The 20,123-nt window shown below is 38.4% G+C and overlaps 1 protein-coding gene across 1 annotated transcript in view; it reads left to right on the plus strand.

The window, feature by feature from the left end:
• Positions 1-20,123, plus strand: part of MYO3A (myosin IIIA) — a 114,183-nt gene that overhangs the window by 46,049 nt on the left and 48,011 nt on the right. The window contains 11 exon segments of the mRNA XM_042043160.1: positions 58-134; positions 1,403-1,548; positions 3,226-3,291; positions 3,687-3,842; positions 12,947-13,046; positions 15,381-15,497; positions 16,245-16,349; positions 16,432-16,515; positions 17,304-17,506; positions 19,277-19,375; positions 19,476-19,590. Coding sequence (XP_041899094.1) covers positions 58-134; positions 1,403-1,548; positions 3,226-3,291; positions 3,687-3,842; positions 12,947-13,046; positions 15,381-15,497; positions 16,245-16,349; positions 16,432-16,515; positions 17,304-17,506; positions 19,277-19,375; positions 19,476-19,590 — 1,268 coding nt within the window.

Consider the following 20,123-nt stretch of genomic DNA (forward strand, 5'->3'; position numbering starts at 1 on the left):
GCTGTCTTGGATGGAAATACCCACTGCTCTGATGACAGCTTCCCCTCATTCTTCCAGGTGTGTCTGCTCAGCTGACCAGCACTCGTCTCCGTCGGAACACCTCCGTGGGCACCCCATTCTGGATGGCTCCAGAGGTCAGGTTTCAAAATATTTTACCACTGGTACTTGAGCTGCTGTAGTCTGCATTTCTTCTTTGTCTTTCTTCCTGGTCCTTTCACCAAATGAAACAGCAATGTCCTTTTAAAAAGTGTTTTAAACCTTTTTTTCTTACATGTTTGGAAGGATTAAGTTAAAATGGGGTTTATTTTTGAAATTATAATATTAGAGAGAGGGAGCAAGACACTGGAATGTTTACTAAAATGTTAAAGAACATAGAGTACTACTACTGATACTTTCCAGCCTTTCAAGCTCTGAAACTATAGATATCTCATCTCCCCGTGGATGGAAGAAGACCAGGTTGTTACTGTGACACATTATAGCTTCTTCTTCTTTGACTTCTACACCTGGAAAGTTTTAATACTATATATCCATACTTGTTGCAGCAAGAAATAGAAAATGTTATTATGAATGAAGAAGATGCGCTGTGATTCTGTGGAGGTTTTTCCAGACTGAAATTAAAGCATTTAAAGATACATTTTAAGCTGAGACAGGAATAATATTTCCTTATAAATAAGCTTATCTGCTTAGAGTATTTGTGTGCACACAAACACATGCAAGTACATCTGTTTATAGCATGTGGAACTGCTCTGTTTATACACATTTATTTTTATCAACATACTCTGTTCATACACATACATCTAACCATATAACTAATGGCATACATGTTGGTTTAGATCTGCAGCTAATGGAATGAAAAATTCTAGATTCATCCAGCATTATGGATGAGCTGAAATGTATATGAAGTTAACTGTTTTGCTGTGATCTAATGAACTTTGTCCAAATCCACTTGATCTGGAAATTGGCTGATTTGGTTGAATAAGGACCCAGTAAGATATAGTGAATTCAGCTTCTTTTTTCCTGATTGTTGCACTTCATAGAGAGAGCAGTATAGTTGCAATAGTTACTTAGCAGGAATAATCCATAAAAAGAGTTGTAGGGCTGCTGAGTTTCCTTCTGCTTCCTCAGTTGTGGGATGCAGTTTATCACCTTCAGCTGAAAAAGCCATGGATTTGTACCTTTTTTTCATGTCAGAGAACATCTGGCCAGAGAACGTGGTGTTCACAGATACCTGCTTTCTCTAGTTCAAACATTGGGGGGGGTTTTGGCAATTGGATAGATGCTTTAGCTTTCTATATGTGTGCATGTCTGTTTATTTCACTGGATATTCTGTAAGAGATTCCTCCAACTGGGGGTGTACTCTTAAATCTGGACATTTGACCATCCCAGTCTTTTACTCCAACAGGTGATTGCCTGTGAGCAGCAGCTAGATAGCTCCTACGATGCTAGGTGTGATGCATGGTCACTGGGCATTACTGCAATAGAGTTGGGAGATGGAGATCCACCCCTTGCTGACTTGCACCCCATGAGGGCACTCTTCAAAATACCAAGGTAATATCTTGATGTGTTTTGTTTGTTGACAGGTTAGATGGAACTTTTTCCTTAACTGTTACTTTGTTCAAACTTAGACCATATAAAGACTTTCTTTATATTATTTATACTAGGAGATAGGTTAAAAATACTTTGCCCAGCTCTATTTTCTGCAGGCTCTGCTTCAACCATGTGTGCACATTGAGAAGTTCAGAGCTGACTGTAGCTACATTTGAGAAAAAGTCGTAAGGCGTTCTCCTGAGTGGGCTGCTGCCACATGAATGCAGGACTTACTTGAGTCCCGTATATTCTGTTACAAAGAATGACGTGTGATAGAAATACAGTCTGAATGTGCCACTGTGGTGAACTGGTCCCATACCTGTCTTCAGGAGTTATCTTCTGTCCTTTGAAGCAAAGGTTGTTCCACCTCTCACATACATTTAGGCTTCAGCTTTTCATTAGCTTGTGCTGCTTCTGGAAGTTCCAGTGTTGCTGTGCTTGGGCAGTGCAAATAGCAACTTCTTTTGTGGTTTTTGCTTTGAAGCTGAAAATGTAAGTACCCAAAGTGCCACTTAAGGCATTTCACAGAACATCAATCTCCAGGTCTGTAGGTAATGATCATACAGTAGTAGTTTGTGGATTTCATCCTAAGAACTGGAGCAGTACCACAGCAGCTGAGCCCACATAGTATATATAAGTGCTTAGAGTCCTTTTCAGCCGAGATGCCCAAACTAGTTTAAATTACCTATAGATTTAAGAAATCTTGGCTGACTTGTCACTGAATCAGACTATGAATGCTCTTCTAACCCTTGCTTGCTATGGGAAAAGCAGTTGCAAACTATTGTGGTCAGTCACTGGAGGTAGGACTTCAAAAAAACTTCTGGTTTATACTCTTACAAGTACTGGGCACCTCTCTGCCCTGGAGCAAATATAAGGTGAATACCCTTTTATTCCATTAGGTAAAACCTGAGAGTGATAGAGCAAACATTAAGCCACACTTAAGAAAAGAAGTTATGGTTGATTGAAAAGAGACAGCAAGTCACCTCATCTATCGGTTGGTCATTCCTTTTGTCTTCACAACTGTACTCAGTGAAAATGTCACCTCTGAATGGAAGAAGACTGTCAAGACCATTTCAACTGAATTAACACCTAGAATAAACAGCTCTAACAATAGAAAAGAAAGCAGTATATTTTTTTATAATAGATCTGTATTTAGACTTTCACTTCTGACTTATCTTCTGATGAATGAGGAATAATTAATAAAGAACCAGTTCCTTTGGACACTTTGTTCAGCGATTTGATTAATTCAGTCCTTCTGAGAAAACTTAACCTAGAATTTCTTTTTAAAAATTCTCTTAAGAAAGTATATTGTTTCAGGCTTGAACGAAGGAACTTGCCATTACAAGTGAATAGTGATTAATGGGTTGTTAGTTTAATTTCCTTTTATTGATTTGATTGAAAAAATTACAGTGATTCTTAGCTACACTTGGTAGATCATCTTGATGCTATTTCTCCTTATTAGTTATGTAAAGTAGGAAAACCAACGAGGCATTGCATCATCTACCCATGCTCCTTTTACCAGTGGAAATCAATATCTTTTTTCAGTGGCCTTCTAAAACTCATTACTCAGCCTGCCTTCACACACTGTTTTTGTCAAGTGAGTAGCTTATTAACTTATCATCACACTGACCTTTGCAGGAATCCTCCTCCAACACTACAGCAGCCTGAACTGTGGTCACCTGAATTCAACGATTTCATTAACAAGTGAGTAACAACTGAGACCACTCTGGTTGAATATGGAACATGTGCAAATGTCATGTGTAAAACATCTTTTGTGGAAATCTGTTGCAACTAATACTCTTCCTTAAAAGGCTTGTTTGTAAATCCAGTTTGATTTCCAAGTGAGGCTCCGTATTTAAAACATGATAAAATATTTCAAAACCTTGACATTTCTTAATTTAAAGAATATTTAGTTTTAAAATGCATTAATTTAACTTCTTGGACTCATGAATTCTGTGAAGTCGTATTAGTTTTCAGTGCAGAACTCTTTTGATTAAGATGGATGTATTTATTATGGAGGCATGAATTAACTCCAGACAAGCATTTCAAAACTTAACTGCAAACCCTCAATGATCATATGTTTTTTTCTGCCAGCACAGGTGCTTGACTAAAGATTATGAGAAGCGTCCAACAGTATCTACTCTTTTGCAGCATGATTTTATTAAGCAAATTGAAGGAAAAGAAAACATGCTACAAAGGCAACTCATGGAATTTATTGATGTTCATCAACAAATGGGAGTCACTGAAAAGGCAAGGTAAAAGTAGCTAAAAAGTAGATAAGCTGGGTCAGTTTTGATATTTCCACTGTTTCAGAATGACTAGCACTCAGAGATAGATTCAACCCTTGTAATTTTTAGCTGGCAAAAAAATAGCCTAATTTTTGGGGTCCCCTGTACAGCCAATGGAAAGAGAGATGCATCATGATTCACATGTGCAATGAAACAATCTTTAGAAGTGCCTCCCCTTTCTTCTGTGACTCAAGATATAGTCTTAGACCCCAGCTTCTAGAAAGCTAAGGTTAAGTGAAATTAATGTTTGTCATTTTCTTCCACTTGCATGGTCAGCTAATGTTTAGTTTGAGCAAGTATGCTAAAAATCACTAGTGAGGTTCCTGCAGGAATTGGATCTTTCTGACTAAAAGAAGTGATAATGGTAGCAGAATGTGTTTTGCAAACTTCAAATATTATGTCTTCTTGAATATTTTCTTTCTTCCACTAGTATTTAAGTGATATCAATTCTGAACAAATCACTTAACACCTGATGGCTTTTATTTAAAATACTTGACAAGGTCTCAGCTCAATTTTACAATTGAAAAAACTCCACACAGTACACTCATGTATCAGCTGTGAAATGTAGTAGATTAGCATTGACATAGTACTGGTGTGACTGCTCCTGCCTCAAGGGAAAGCATGATGATTTTTCTTTGTTTTTTTAAAGGGAATATGAAATTTAAAAGACATTTTGGCATTATCATCTGTGTGGAAAAAGCTTATTAAATCTGCCACATTTCCTTTCACACATTCATAGTAACAATATATACAGCAGTTGTCATTTCTAGTTCTGGAGAATTTTCTATTTACTCTATGCTTTGAAGATAATAGTAAAAATATATTTCTAAATAATTATGATATTGAAGTTTTCTTAGACTTTAAGTGGATGTGGGAGGAGCAATGCTTTCTCTTTTCTGACTCCTCAGTATAAAACTATGCATTTGGCTTAAATTTAAGCTTCAGACTGGATTTATATGCTCTATATATTGCAGACTTGACATTTGCTTAATCCAGAAAGATTCTTGAATTCAAATAAGCTTGTTGGATGTCAGTGCTGAGCACTAAACCAGCAACATAATCCAGACTTCAAATAGCATTTTTTAAAAAACACAGGGAAATGATATGTGGCAAAATAAGTCCAAACCACTGAGTTATATGAATTGAAATCCTGTTAACACTTGTGATATTAGTCCTTTTAAAGCCTAAATAATTTTGAAAAAAAATCCAGCTTCTAAGTCAATTAGATATTGTGACCTTTTTTACCCATTTTAGAGAACTCATTTTTGTTTTCATAGTCTTTATTTTTTTCTCAAAATCCTTTTTTTTTTTCATGTAAATGCTGCATAAAGCAAAATACATGAACTATTTTTCCTGTACAATACAAACATAGGGAAAGTGGCCCAATTTGCACGTGCACAGAGCAGTCAAGTGGCACAGGAACCAGATAATCTACTGGTATTTTCTCTGTCCTGTTTAGACTGTGTTTTATAAGCTGGTGACTCTTCACGAGAACAAGAATTTAAGGGAATGTATTACTATGTGATGAAGTTACCTATGCTTTTATGGTTGATCAAGTGTAACTTTTACGTAGAATTTCTCAAAGGAAAACAGAATACTGTTTTTCAAAATAATAATAATAATAATTTCTAATCTGAAACTGTGCAAAAAATGTACTTATTTAATTCAGAGTGTAATTTAAATTGCATGGTTAAAGCATAGCCCATGTTTCAGTTTAGCAGTTTAAAATACTACCAAGTAGTATTCCCAACCTAAATGATTCTGTGATTGTGTAATTTTGTGAAATACGCTCTAAGACTGACTATGGAACAGCATTTGTGTTTTTTTCTGCTGTGAATGATAAGAGATTATACAAAGATCTTTGAGTTCAATAGTCATGTTTTTTTCAGTCTTTTAATACTAATCATATGTATCTTCTGACCTTTAATCTGCACAGAACAAATGGTGTTAAAAGCACTGTCTGTACAGAAGTATCATGTAAATCTGATTTAGAGTCAAGACATAGGTGGTATAGTGACAAGTCCCCTGGAAGAGCTGCTTTTCTTGCTTATGCTATTCTAGGACTGTTTTTACACTGATGTGTTAGGGTCCATCCTACCGTGAAATTTCTGAACTTCCACCAGTTGCTGGCAACTTTCCTTGTAAAACTTCTTCCTGATCTCGAGCTCACACTCTCTCAGTCCCCAATTTGAAGGCATAACTCTCCTCCTTCTTGACAATGGGAGTGACAGTGGGAAGCAGGTAATTAAAGGGATTAAAGATCTCTTCCTTCCACTGAGGGAAGAAATCCTGCTACCTGTGCTGTGTTGTAAAAATTGGCATTGGAATATAAAGTCAGTAAATTTGGTAATGTTGACTTAAAGCTGAAAGTTAGGAATCCAGTTATTTTCTCTGTATGTGTTTACTCTCCTCGTCAAATTTGACTTTACTAATTGCAGTTTTGTATTTCAAAAGAAAAAAGAAAAATACTTGGAAATTAATAGCTGAGGACCAGCCACTAGGTTTTATTGTGTTCAATATTTCTGTTTTCACTCAAAATCAAGTCACCTTCTTAGCTCATTGTGCTGAGGTGTAATTTGGTTCTGAATGCCTTCTGCAGCGATAGTCTGTTGATGTGCTTGTGATCTTACCTTGTTGTTTGCTGAATGTGCAGCTGATGCAGTTCAAAAAGAAAAGCTCATTATATTATGTCACATTCCCAGAGTTTTTTTGCAGAAGGCCTTACCCTCAGATCCAATGTTTGTGCGCTGTGTGTGCTCAGGAAGGATGTGTAATCTCTAGGCACAGAGTGGGGCCACCTTGAAGTCACTCCCATTGGCACCCATGTTCCTGAGGTTTTTTCCAACACTGAGGAGTCACCGAGTCATTAGGGCCCTCAGAACTTTCCCAGTGTTGTTATTCTAGCGAAAGGGAACCAAGGTTTAGGTTCTGCATTGTACTGCATCCTTTCAAGAGCTGGAAACAAGAGGAAGAGAGCCCACCAACCACCTGACTAACCAGAGAAATTTCAATTAACACTGATAAAACTTTAAATAGCAATGTGTCGCAGCCTGGCTCCAGACTTAATGAAAGTGATAGAAGATAATACTAGTTTTTAAGTAGCCTTTGAGCAGTGTTCTAGCACTGGAATATCTTGTGCTCAAGACTCAAATAAAGCATGAATACTAGCAATGAGCTTCATTAAAAATTCCACTCTTTTACTTTGAGCAAATGCAGTACATTTTTCTCCAAAATCATAATTTTTTTATGCTAATAATATCTATTTGCAACTTAACCTTTTCTAGCTCGGAACTCAGGCTGAAATGACAATAAGAATAGCAGGAGAAAATATCCCTTGATACATTAACATTTTCCCATAGCATCCTGACTGAAACATCTTTAAAATCTGTTGCTGGGAATGATATATGATCTATATATCAAATATGCTACATGAGATATGCTATATGGGATAGATTCACATTGGAGAGGTGATGAAGCAGGCAAAGTTGCATACTAAATGCAATTAATTTTGCTGGGTTTTTTGTGAGGAGAGTCACTTTCAGGACAGGGGCTTTGAGCTTGACAAAGGCCTTCAGTATAGCAGTAGAGCTGTTAAAATTTATAATTAGTGATGAAAATAGTTATTAAAAATGAGCATTGCAGCATATACCCCAAAACAGTTCTAAAAATACACTTCTTGCTGGGCCAAAAGAGGGAAAAAATCCCTGCATTGTAAAGAATTTTACTCTGCAACAGAAATAGCTGTCTTTGAAACAACCTTCAGAACTGTCGCATCTACACCTGACAGTCAGGCTTGTAAGACTTTTATCTTGAGTTGTTTGGCTGTCTTCTTCTTGACTGCTGTTACAATAATCTCTGCAGAAATATGCAATGATTAGTACATTGTGTATTTCCTGGGAATTGTGAGTCATTCCAGAATGAGCTGTACATATGAGGGATATTCAGTGCACCTAGATTTCAGCAAATGACTCTGGTCCCTAGATTAAGAGTCATCTTTATATATTCCCTGAGTAATTATGGGAAAGAGACCTATTCTACTGCAAAATGATGCAAAAGTTTTGGGTGAGCTGAATTATTTTTTTCGGAGTTTGTACTCCTGTATTGGTCATATAGGGTTAGCACTGAAGGCAGTAACAGAATACTAAACAGTTGCTCTATTTAATGGTAGGGAAATATCAGGGAGATAATTTCACAGAAGTTCACGTACAACATGCACAAAGGTGGTTGTCAATTTATTTACCCATAGTTAAAGCAGGGAGTACCAGAAAGTTTCCTTTCGTGACTTTCCCTGATTGCACAGACTTGTGTCACTCATTTTCTGGGTGTACACTGTCCCAGTCTCTCTGACTCATCCTGCCAGTGGAAAGCAGCTGACAGCAATCCTTCAAGCTCAGCTCTGCAGGGCAGGCTGTAGCAGAGGGTGGGAGATCACCATGCTGGCTTGACAAAGACAGTATGAGGAATGGAACAAGGTGGTACACATGGAGTCCAGTGCTGTCTTGGCCAAGGCCTCCAGATGACATCTGGATTGGAGTAGTCACTTAAATGGAAAGTTTTAGAGTTCCAGTTCAATCTTTGAGCCCTTCAGGCCAGTTCTTCCTCTCTTGGGACTCAGTGTGGGCTTTGTTATACCAAGAAGCGTGTGCTTCTGCATTGAGGACACTCCTGTGTAGGATGGCTGTGCTGCAAACTTCTCTCAGGCTGTAGAAGCAGTAGGGAGTTCTGGGGACAAAGGCCTTAGAATAAGCACAACTCCAGTCCCATAGGCTTCTTGCTAATACACATCTCTATAGGTGAATAATGTTCTTCAATATAACACGATAGACAACAGCAATGCCTGAATGAAGAACAGTTTACCTTTTGAGGAAAACAGGCGGAAGATGTTCCTTCTGCATCCAGAACTCCTCAGGAGAAATTCTCTGCAAGTGGTACTTTACTGTTGTGCCAGTCCACTTGCTCAGCAACTCATTTCTTCTGAAGGTGGGACTAGTCAGCAGGCATTGCTTACCCTTGGAGCTTCTCCTTTATCATCTCAGTACAGCTGTGACCATAGTGCATGGGCCTGACTCATGATGAACTAATCCCAAAGAGCCTGACTCATGATGAACTAATCCCAAAGAGGTCTCCTGTTTGCTCAGTTGAGAACACATATTTCCCCCTGAAATTTGTCAGGGATACAGCTGTTACTTGAGGCTTTTGTTGAAGGATTAATAATCTGCTTTTTTTACAGGTCATGGTAAAGCAGCACAAGCTTTGTCAAACAAATTGTGCAGAGCTGGGCACAGACCACCTCTGAATCAAAAGCCCCACAGCTCTGCAGGGCAACAGTGTGCTCTCAGCAACATTGCATAAGCTGCAGCACAGCTCCCTGAGGCTGCAGCCTGTTGTCTCAGTGCTGTGAATGTTTTAAATACGGGGGGAACGCAGGTTTGTCTGCAAAGCATTGTGCAGATGCAGCTGGAGGCTTATCACTGGAGTCTTACACTTTCTAAAGTCAGGTACAGATTTTTTATAGATATCAGACTGTAGTTTTATTTAAGCAGATTTCACAAGATATATCTTTGAAGACAAGATTTTGATTTTAAGTGTGAATTAATATTGCTTTGTGCAGCCTCCAGAGAAATAGAATCACCAGCAATGACAGATCCTGTAGAGGTTTTTCTGTGTTGCTTTTTTGTCATTTTACTGGTGGTTTTAACTGCTGGGATGTGTACAGCTGTTTCCACCTTCACCTTACAAAAATGTCATTATTTTTAGTTTCTTATTCACAAACAAACTAAGGCCAGCCCTATTCCTGTCACTTCTTAGTCTGTAGATGATTCTCCAACCGGTTTAGGCAGGGAGTTCAGCAGGGCATCATGAGTCACACTTTCCTTTTCATGGTATTTTTGGAACTATCAGAAATCTTTTAAATACATTCTGACAATTTGAAGAAGAAAAGCTGCGTTTGCCTCATTTTGATTTAACTGAATCTTGAAAGATAAGCGAGGGAGGGGGTTGTTGGTGTGAAAGAGAATGCACAGAAACAATGAGGCCTTGGCTCATTTTCTTGTCCATACTGCATTGATGTTTCTGGCCTTTAGCTGCCTGAATTGCTTGTCGGGCATGCTTGTAAAATCCAATGCCTCCAACACATTTTTGAGCAGAACAGAGATATGTGTTATTTCAGTTCACAATGTCTATGTGCATGATCTTAATGAAACTTCAGCACTGATGTCAACAGCACTGATGTGGGTTTTTTTAAAGTGGTTGGAGCGAAGCAGTATAACTGCCCTTGAGGGGTCTGTGCCCTTTGACAGCAGAGTGGAAAAATATTGTGTTCTGCAAATCTGCCACTCTTACATACTCTGGAGAATGGAGAGTATAATCTGGTCCAACAAGCACTAGTGTTCTCATAATGTCAGCTGAAGAGGATTACAGGAGGATCGATTTTATGTAATTAAACTTGCCTGGCATACACAGAGATTTGTTTCCTTAAAAGAAAAAAAATAGAAAAAGAAAAGTGTCCATAACTGGAGCATTCTCCTTCCTTCCTTCCTTCCTGCAAGGCAGTTGTTAGCTTCCTACATTAAATGAAAAATGGTAGTTGAAACTAATCCTGGGAAATATCACTCTCTCACTGATACGCAGTAACACTTAAGGATTTAACATACTAAAAAAATATGTCTTCGATGTGTAACAGTTCCACCAGCAATGGAAAGCAAAGCTTGAGAGATACTTTGTTTTGGATCTTTCTTCAGCAATGGAAAAAGTAGAACAGCAGAGCTTGACATGGTCCTGCAATTCCCACATCTTTCCCTTGTGTACATATTGATAGGTCTCTCTCAAAGTCACACTGATATTAGATGCATCCTCTGGACACAAAATGACCTTCATACAGGTGCGAAGGAGAAATCGTTTCAGCTGTCCAAATTTAAATTTTTTCAAATGTAGCTGTTAAAAATAGGTATAAATAGGAGTGTGAATTATAGAGGGGATAGATTTCTATTGAGAGGGTAGCATATTGCCTGCACCTCTGACTTTGGATTCAGTAATGTCCTTTAGCTGGTAAATGCAAATCAAACAGCAGCAAATTGTCTCATACTGTTATTGCAAGGACAGTACTATCAGGACAGCTCTCGTGGTACAACTGGATTCCAAAGGAAAGGGAAGAATAGGTCAAACCTGGGATCTTGTAGATCCTGTCAGTCCTGTGGTTCATTGTGCTTCCGGGTCACTTAGCCTCCTCACTGGATTCTGTGCTGTTATTTTGGCACAGAAACTGTGAAACTATGGTAGCTCTTGCAAGGAATTCTTTGTATCTTGATATTAAAGTTGCAGAATTAGTCAGCTATGAGTGTGGAGCTCCTGCCTTTGCATTGTGGACAATTAAAAGACTCCAGTGGTAGCTGGCACCTGTGTAAAGGAGGAAGATACTGCGCCATTTCTGGCACCAGGGTGAGAACAGGCCATTCTGTCATCCTCAGGGAATGATTTCTAGAGACAAGAGAAATTGAAAGAAGTGATAGATGAAGTGCCCTCCTGTCTGGATTTCCATCATCCACATTGTGATTGCACTTACAGTTTGGGAGGACATAATTTGCCCATTTCTTCCAGTCCCTTTTCAGTCCTGGCAGTTAGTAATTGCACCAAGTCCTTCCCTGCTTGAGTTTCTGCACCTATATTCCTCATCAGGGCACAGCCAGAATGACCTGAAGTAGCACTCATGACCTAGGTGATTCCCATTAACAGGTACAGCCCATTAAACTATGCAGTAAATTGGTGGGTGTTCAGAAGTCTCTTAGCCTTCCCCATCAGTGTGATGTTCACTCACTCTAACTTTCCATCTTGGTGTGACTACACTCCTTCTCCTGTCATCTGTTCACTGTATATCAAAATTCTTGCCTGTGTAGAAAACACCTGTCTGCTTTTAGCCATGCCATGTATCCAAATATCAAAATTAAATAAAGAATTTCCCTGGTCTTGTCTGGGATCAAGGTAAGGAGTGAGTGCTTCACACAACAGTTTCCCTGCTGTCTCAGTTTACTTAGGTATATGTTCCTTGTGTTTGAGAGGTGCCTTCCTACCAGTGGCATCAAGGGAGGTGAGGTCATATCAGGAGATCAGATTTGCTTGATAGGTTTTCTGTGCTTATGCCTTATTACACATCTGAGCTTGATTTAGTTTGTGAACTCTGCTATTACTTACGCAGTTTCCCTTTTCCTCATTTTCCCTCATCTCGTAAAAGCAAGTATAACTGATATGAATTGTAAATCTTGCATTCTCTGCTACTTTTGCTCTATTTAGCGATGCCTTTACTCTTGGATAAAGAATAATTCAAGTCTCTAGGATTTTCTTGCTAATTAAAATAAGACTGCATAAAGCTAATTTTTTGTTTGATTGATGGAGAAAAGAAATCTAACTTTAAGACAAATTTAAAGTTAAACTTGAAGTTTAACCCTGATAAGAAAGATATTTGAAATTTTGTTTCATTCTCTTGTATGACTTTTTTTCCTGGTGAGTCCAAGAAAATTTGGTCAAGATGTATTTCACTTAGCCCAGTGGTCCTGTAGCACTTTGCTCTATACTGTGATCATCTCAGCCAGAGTTCAGAGCACTGTCATTAATAAGCTAGAAATGTTTTCATCCTGAATGCTTTGTCTGCATCATCTTTGCTGCACTATTTCATCATACACCCCAGGTTTGTCCTATCCATAATTTTTGTCAGGATCTTTTTGCATGTTGGTTCCAGAGTTTCACTATTACATGCTTTATGAAGATGTTCTCTTTTTTTACTTGTATTAGCAAGCTCCAGTCTTGCAGCTGATGTGGGGGTGTGATCTAAGCAGGGATCTGTAGAGTGACAAAGTTCTTCATTGTAGTGGTTCTGGGTTCAAATCATAGCTTTTGAATTGTCAAGTACAGGTGTGCTGTACCAAGAAGTTGACTCCTGTCCTGCTATTCAAACATTTGTGTGTGTTTAAATTCAGAACAATGGAAAGTTGGAATGTTTTGGCCTTCAAGATGGTTGCAGATGTAAGATCTGTTCTGTGTTTCCTTACGTCAGGAGATTGTATCTCTTTCTCTTTTAGATTTGAACGTATTCATACAAAGAAAGGGAACTACAGTAAGTCACTAGTTTCAAGCCAAGAAGAGGTAGATGATTTAGCAACCTTGGAGGTACTGGATGAGGTAAGAATCTCTTTTTTCATATTTTCCTGAAGAGGAGTAATCACATATTAAATTACAATGGTATGCTGTTGATTTTCAAATTCAACCGTAGTTGAATTTGTGTGAATTTACACAACATCAATTGTGTTAAGTGTACAATGACATTTCACCACTTTATGCCAAATACTTTTGATAAGATTTACTGTGCCAGAAAGGTTTCAACTCAAAGCTAAAGCAATCTCTGGAGTTACAGCTGTGGACCAAACAGTATTGTAACACCATTGACTAAACAGAATTTGTATCACTGGATTTTATTACAGCTAAGTATCCAGTTTGCAACAGTGTCTTAACCTGAAATTGGTCTAGGTCCAAGACCTTCGGTCCCTGTTGCTTAAACACTGAGAGTTGTCTTAAACTAGCTTACCATACTCTCCCAGACTGGGTTCTCGCTGACTTATTTTAGTGTGGACATGCATGAGGGTCAATTTATGTCCACTGAGACTCTGACCTGTCAATACCTGCTGCTGAGCTTTTGGCAAAATTACTGATAAAAATATCACTGGTTTGTCAAAGTTCGAAAATGAGTCCTCTAGGAGTAGGGGAGCATGGCATAAGGGAGGGAAGAAGTCTGCTGTGTCTGTGCTTTAAGCTTCAAAACCAGAAAGAAGAATCAGGCCACAACACATTATCTGTAGGTCTTAGAGGCCATCAGTGGTTGTAAAAAACCTATCATTCTTCATCTACTGGGCTGTGCATAGACTATAATTCACATTCTCTTATCTGTAAAACTTCTATGGTATTGTGTATCTTTGTCAGTCCAGAATACTCATAGTGGCACTTGAGCTGGTAAACTATATAATGCTGACAGCTCGTGGAACATTTTCCATCTCCCAAGAGCTTAGTTACAGTAGCTTAATGTTTCGTTAATTCTAATTGAGCTAATCCAAACTTCATCTACTGCACAAAGTTCAGGTTTAAGCATTTTTTTAGTATTGGGAAAAGTAAGACTGTTTGGGGTTTTTTTATCTTTCACCATGATACATTTTTTTTTATCTTTTACCATGATACATAGAAACAATCCAAGCTAAAGAGATTTTACTGCACAAAGAAACAGACAAGCTGGAATATATCCCATCTCATCAGAGGTGGAGCATTCTCATGGAAGTCCTCAGGAAGCCTCTGTCTAAATGCACCATTTGACTGTGTGGTGTTACTAAATCAAATCCAATTTAAAACCTCTTTCACATATGAATAACAGCTTTCTTCCACTCAAATTTTTCTTCCAGTTTAGATATCCCCATCATCAGAGCAAGACAAGAGACCTTCTATTGATGCAAGAAATAATTTCAAAAAGGGCAGAAGTTCTCCTAAACTAATTCTGTAACATGAATCTGGTTTGGCCAAAAACAAAGAGAGCATTCAAAACCAAAAAGTTTATCAAGGCAATGGAAAACCAAGATTCTCTCCTTATGTTTTCTCATGAAGGAAATATAACCTCTACAGCTGTTGAGAATTCAGCTTTTAAGTGTATTAACCAGGACACAGTGTACAACACTGTGAATAGATGGATGGGGAAGGAAAGCAATTCCTTCTGTAGTCCTCTGCTGCCAGTTGTTCTGTTCCACTGGGTATGGGGCCTATATATTTTCACGTGTACCTGAGATTAGTCTCAAGGCTGGTTTGAATTTCTTCATTCAGCTCTGTGGCCTGTTTTGATTGGAAACCTAACCAGGCACTTTATATACCCAGCTGTGTATGCAGAAGAAGCGGAGGGAAATTACATCAAGAAATTTGAATGCCACTAATGGGCCCTTCTTTTTTCTTCGTTGAGGGAGGACTGGCTCTGCAACAGCAAAGAACAATCACAGCAGAGACTGGCTGGCAATACAGAAAGATGCCTTATTGTTTACATTAAGGGGAACCAAACAGTTGAACATCTGTGTTGTATCATAACTGAGAGTAATGTTAAAGCAGCTGTAATAGCAGTTATGGACTCAATCATATGGCTCTTGCTTGATAAGTTACATGAAACTTTAGTATTAGAAACGTAGACAAGACTGTCTCATGGAAACCTCTGATTAAATGAATGAAAGCAGTACTTATTAACTCCTTCTTCTACAGCTGCTTGGGGATCTGTAAATATATATTGTTCAAAGTGAGTTTGGACACAAAAAATTAGAAATGCCAGTGTGTTTGAAAATACCACTTTCTTTTGATCATGATCGATTGTATTCCTGACTATAAATACCTTCCCTACTTATCCTCCCTCACTGAAACTATATAAATATTTTATACATTTTCCTAATATTCTCTTTTCCCCCATGTGATTCATTGTTCCTGTTCATTTTCCATCAGAATACAGTAACAGAACAGCTGCAGAAGGGTTATGCCAAGGATCAGATCTACACATATGTTGGGGACATTCTCATCGCTGTCAACCCATTTCGGAACATAGATATTTATTCTTCACAGGTGTGAAAATTTAGGTTTGGTTATTTTAAACTAGCACCAATTTCCACTAAAATATAAATATTCATGTTAAGTATAAAGTAAGACCATTCTTGAGATTTATTTTAGCTTACTCTGAAAAAGAGAATTACCAGTAGATATGTTCTTTCAAGTGTACATTGACACACATTCCTAACACGTGCTGAATTTCAGCACAGAAATGAGAAACTCAAATAGGATTCATTTCTGGTGGTTTTATGTCTATAGTGTAGATTGTGCACAAAGCAACCCTGTAAAATATTAACTTCTGTGAATCTGTCTCCCTGTTATACAAAAGGGGAAAGATATTAAAGTCTGATCATACAATAATTTGGGCTTATTAATTATCAGATACTACAGGTACAGAAAAGATCTTATGTTTTAACATCAATATCATGCAGGGATGTTAATAAGAAGTGAAGCACAAGTAAATTTAAATGGTAAGTTGGAACTATGATGTCTGAAAACAGTAAATTTTCTCCTAATAAATTGAGTTTCATAGTGTAATCAGGGCAAAAATTATAGAAAATTGCACTTAATTTTTTTAAGCCATTCTTATAGTACTAAGTACATACAGATTCATGGTATAGTGAGTACAGTAACAGCTCCCTCAGAAAACATCAGTGCTGGAAACCTCAGCATGCTGTACACTAATCTAAAACTAAAACCAAACTTCAATTTAAAAAAGTTTTTAAAGGACAGTGGTAATGTTTTTGTTTTTCTTACACTTAGCATTCCAAACTGTACATTGGAGCCAAACGGACTGCCAACCCTCCTCACATTTTTGCTGTTGCTGACATAGGCTATCAGTCCATGGTGACATACAACTCCGATCAGGTATAGATGAGGTGTCTAATTACATCCTCTGCCAGGCTGAGGGATGTGTGAGGAGCTCAGAGTCTTTTTCTGTTCTCTGCAGTGTATTGTTATTTCTGGAGAAAGTGGAGCTGGCAAGACACAAAGTGCTCATCTGCTGGTTCAGCAGCTCACTGTCCTGGGCAAGGTAAGTGGCGGAGGGGATGTCTCTGTAAGGCTTTGCTAGCTTGGGCCTAAAGGGCTGAACCTATGGACAGGGTATTGGTTGTGGGGTGAGATTGTTGCATATTTTCCAAAGAACATTGGAACATGATGCTGATCTATCTGCTCCTTCCTCCCTCCTGAACTAGGGTCAGTTGAAAATATGCTGGGATTTCCACAAGGAAAAGTGAGGGCTGTGACTTAGTCAGTTCCCTGTTTAACTGAATGTCTTCAAGTCACCCAAACAGTACTAAATAAAATCCTCTTCTAGCTTCTCATCCTTCCACAACCAGATTGCTGTCAGTGGGACATAGTCAGTCTCAGAAGAGGCCACCATAACCATCTAAATAAAATGCCATTTTTTGCATGTCCCAGATGAGATGAAAGTAAACTAATGGATTGTTAGGGTGCAGTGGAGAGTAACCAGATGCTAACAAGGATCCTAAAAGCAGATAGGCCATCTCAGAGCCGCAGAACCACAGAAACCACAGAAACCACAGAAATTCATTGATAGTGTTGTTATCATTATGTGTGTTATCTCTTCCAGACAGCCTTAGTTCTGAAGATTGCTATATTCTGACAGATTTCATTTTACGTATATATATATGTATGTATATGTATATATATGCCTTTCTCTCCATATAATTACCATGGGAATGGCTGCCCTGATTATGTCACACTTCACAATACCAATGAGAAGATTAAAAAACCACCTAAAATGTATATATTTGAATAATTACTGATAATTTGAACCAATATCTTTTTCACATGCAGGCTAATAACAGGACTCTGCAGGAGAAGATTCTCCAGGTGAACAACCTTGTAGAAGCGTTTGGGAATGCTGGCACTATCATCAATGATAACTCAAGCAGATTTGGAAAATATTTGGAAATGAAATTCACTTGTGGTGGCACTGTAGTAGGAGCTCAGATTTCAGAGTACCTCCTTGAAAAATCCAGGGTTGTCCACCAGGCAGTGTAAGTATGAAAATTGTATTTGACCTAATTTGGGGGTTACAGAGTAGGCCTATGATGCAGGAAATCACCTTGGTTCAAAACACAAAGATGAATATGGTACCTGGATTTTTTTCTTAAAAAATATAATGAATACCTTATAAATCTGTAAGCTAGCTGAAAACTACTCCAGATGATTTTCATTGCCTCATGGGTTATTTAAACAAATCTTACAAAAATAACCATGTGATATATAAAATAAGAATGTGCAAAGAATTAAAAACTTTCTAATAGTTCAGTTATACATTTCTTTGTGGGATTTTGGAGTATTGTGTTAAGTGTATAAATTGGATTTACTTCCTCTGAATTTCCTCTAGTACTGTAGCTTATTTCTTTGTTTGTTTGCTTGTTTTCCATTTTGGAACATATGGTAGGAATTGTTTATAGAGGGTTACGGATCAAAGATCTCTGCCAAGAAAGACTTGGGGATGCTGGTGGATAAGAAGCTGGTCATGACCCAGCTATGTGCAGTCCCAGCCCAGAAAGCCAAACATGTCCTGGGCTGCATCCAAATCAGGGTGGACAGCTGGTCTAGGGGGGAAATCTGCCCCTCTACCTGGCTCTGGTGAGACCCCACCTGAGGTTCTGCATCCAGCTCTGGGGTCCTCACTGCAGGAAATATATTCTACCTGTTGGAGAAATTCCAGAAAAGGCCACCAAGATTATTAGAGGGATGGAGCACCTCTCCTATGGGGAACAGCTTAGAAAATTGGGATTGTTCAGTCTGGAGAAGAGAAAGCTTCAGGGTGACCTAATTGCTACCTTCCACCCAAAGAGAGCCTGCGAAAAAGATGGAGAGAGACTTTTTGCAAGAACATGTAGTACAGGACAAGGGGCAATGGCTTTAAACTGAGAGAGAATAGGTTTAGATTAGATATTAGAAAGAAATTCTTTAGTGTGAGGATGGTGAGGCACTGGAACAAGTTGCCCAGGGAACTGTGGATGCCCCATCCCTGGAAGTGTTCAAGCCAGGCTGGATATGTCTCTGAGCAACCTGGTCTAGTGGAAGGTGTCCCTGCCCATGAATGATGATCCTTAAAGTCCCTCCCAACCCAAGCCATTCTATGGTTCTATGATCTAGTGATGCTCATGCACAAAGCAAGGGTTTGAACACAATTCCTTTTTCTCAGTCAGTAGTGACTAACTTGGGCATCTCAGGGCTCAGTCATGGTTGTAAATTTTCACCTAAGGATCCAGTTCTTTCTCATAAGGAGCACAGGAGCCTTAAATGTGTAATAAACCTCTGTCCTAGTTTTGGGCATCTAGCTTCTAGGCAAAGCATGCCAAGTGATAAGGTCCTTTTGCTGAATGTTTGCTTCTTGGTTCAGGGCTAAAGGACACAGTAGACATACTGCATTCAGCAAACCAGGAGTGTATACCTCTCCCACAGTCAGAAGATTTTTTAAAATAACTGGAGTTAAGCAGCCCATTCAATGTGGGTGGGTGAGCAATGTGCAAGATCTCACACAGCATCTACCAACTGCATCGAAGGCAGAGCAGCACTGAGCTGCTTTAGCACCGAGCAGCCACCCTGGCAGTGTGAAGAGAAACATACAATGGCATGAAAAGGTGCTCACAGGAAGTTCTGTAGTGAAGCTTCTTTCCGAGTCCTCTGTCAGTTTGTGTGAGTGTTATTAAATGTTATTAAAATAACATTTAGTAATAGTATGCGTGTCATCAAGAAACGTAGCATGGTTATATTACTAAATCAGTTTGTTGTTTCTGTTGTTTCAGAGGAGAGAAAAATTTCCATATTTTTTATTATATTTATGCTGGTCTCGCAGAAAAGAAAAAACTGGCACATTATAAATTGCCAGATTGTAGACCTCCCAGGTAATGTAGTTTATTTTTGCATAAATTGATTACTAAGAAATGTGGTGTTGAATTGTCAGCCTGATTTACATTCTAACTCTGTATCCATAAACTCTTTCAGATATCTGCAAAATGATCATTTCAGAATAGTGCAAGATTTCATGAACAATAGCTTTTATAAGTCTCAGTTTGAATTAATAGAACAGTGCTTCAAAGTCATAGGTTTTACGCTGGAGGTGAGTGCTGATAACCCTTTTCCTTTGTGAACTTTACCAGCTACCTTAATCAAGAAAAACTTACATAAAGCATTCAAATCTCCTTTGTTATTTTCTTCCTTTAGCAGCATTGTGCTTATGTTTTGGGATCTTGCATAGTCAACTTACTGTTATATAGTATTATTTAAATTTTTAAGGTTTCAAGGCATGGATAAGCCAGTAAAATGATATTAGTCAACAAGACTTCAAAATGAGTGAACACAGCACAGCTGAGTGATTGGGGGGAGGGGAAGATTTTATCAAATTTAATGCATAGAGTATGATGTTGTAACTGTTTATTAGCCAATAATTCTAGGCCTGTGAATGTGAGCCTTATCTCAGTTTTAAGAGGAAGTCCATGGTGAGAGTTCTAAAAATTCATTGAGTTGAACTGAGTATTGATGAACTCAATACATTTTCACAACTCCAGGGATAAAGTTGAATGAAGTTCTTAAATCCCTTTGGAGATGAATCTCATCACTAAACCTTAACGGAACCCGTTCTTTCTTTATGAT

The sequence above is a fragment of the Corvus kubaryi genome, unplaced genomic scaffold, assembly GCF_017639235.1.
Source record: "Corvus kubaryi isolate FWS band 111438036 unplaced genomic scaffold, C.kubaryi_AGA036_p1.0 37398, whole genome shotgun sequence".
Taxonomy (NCBI): Eukaryota; Metazoa; Chordata; class Aves; order Passeriformes; family Corvidae; genus Corvus; species Corvus kubaryi.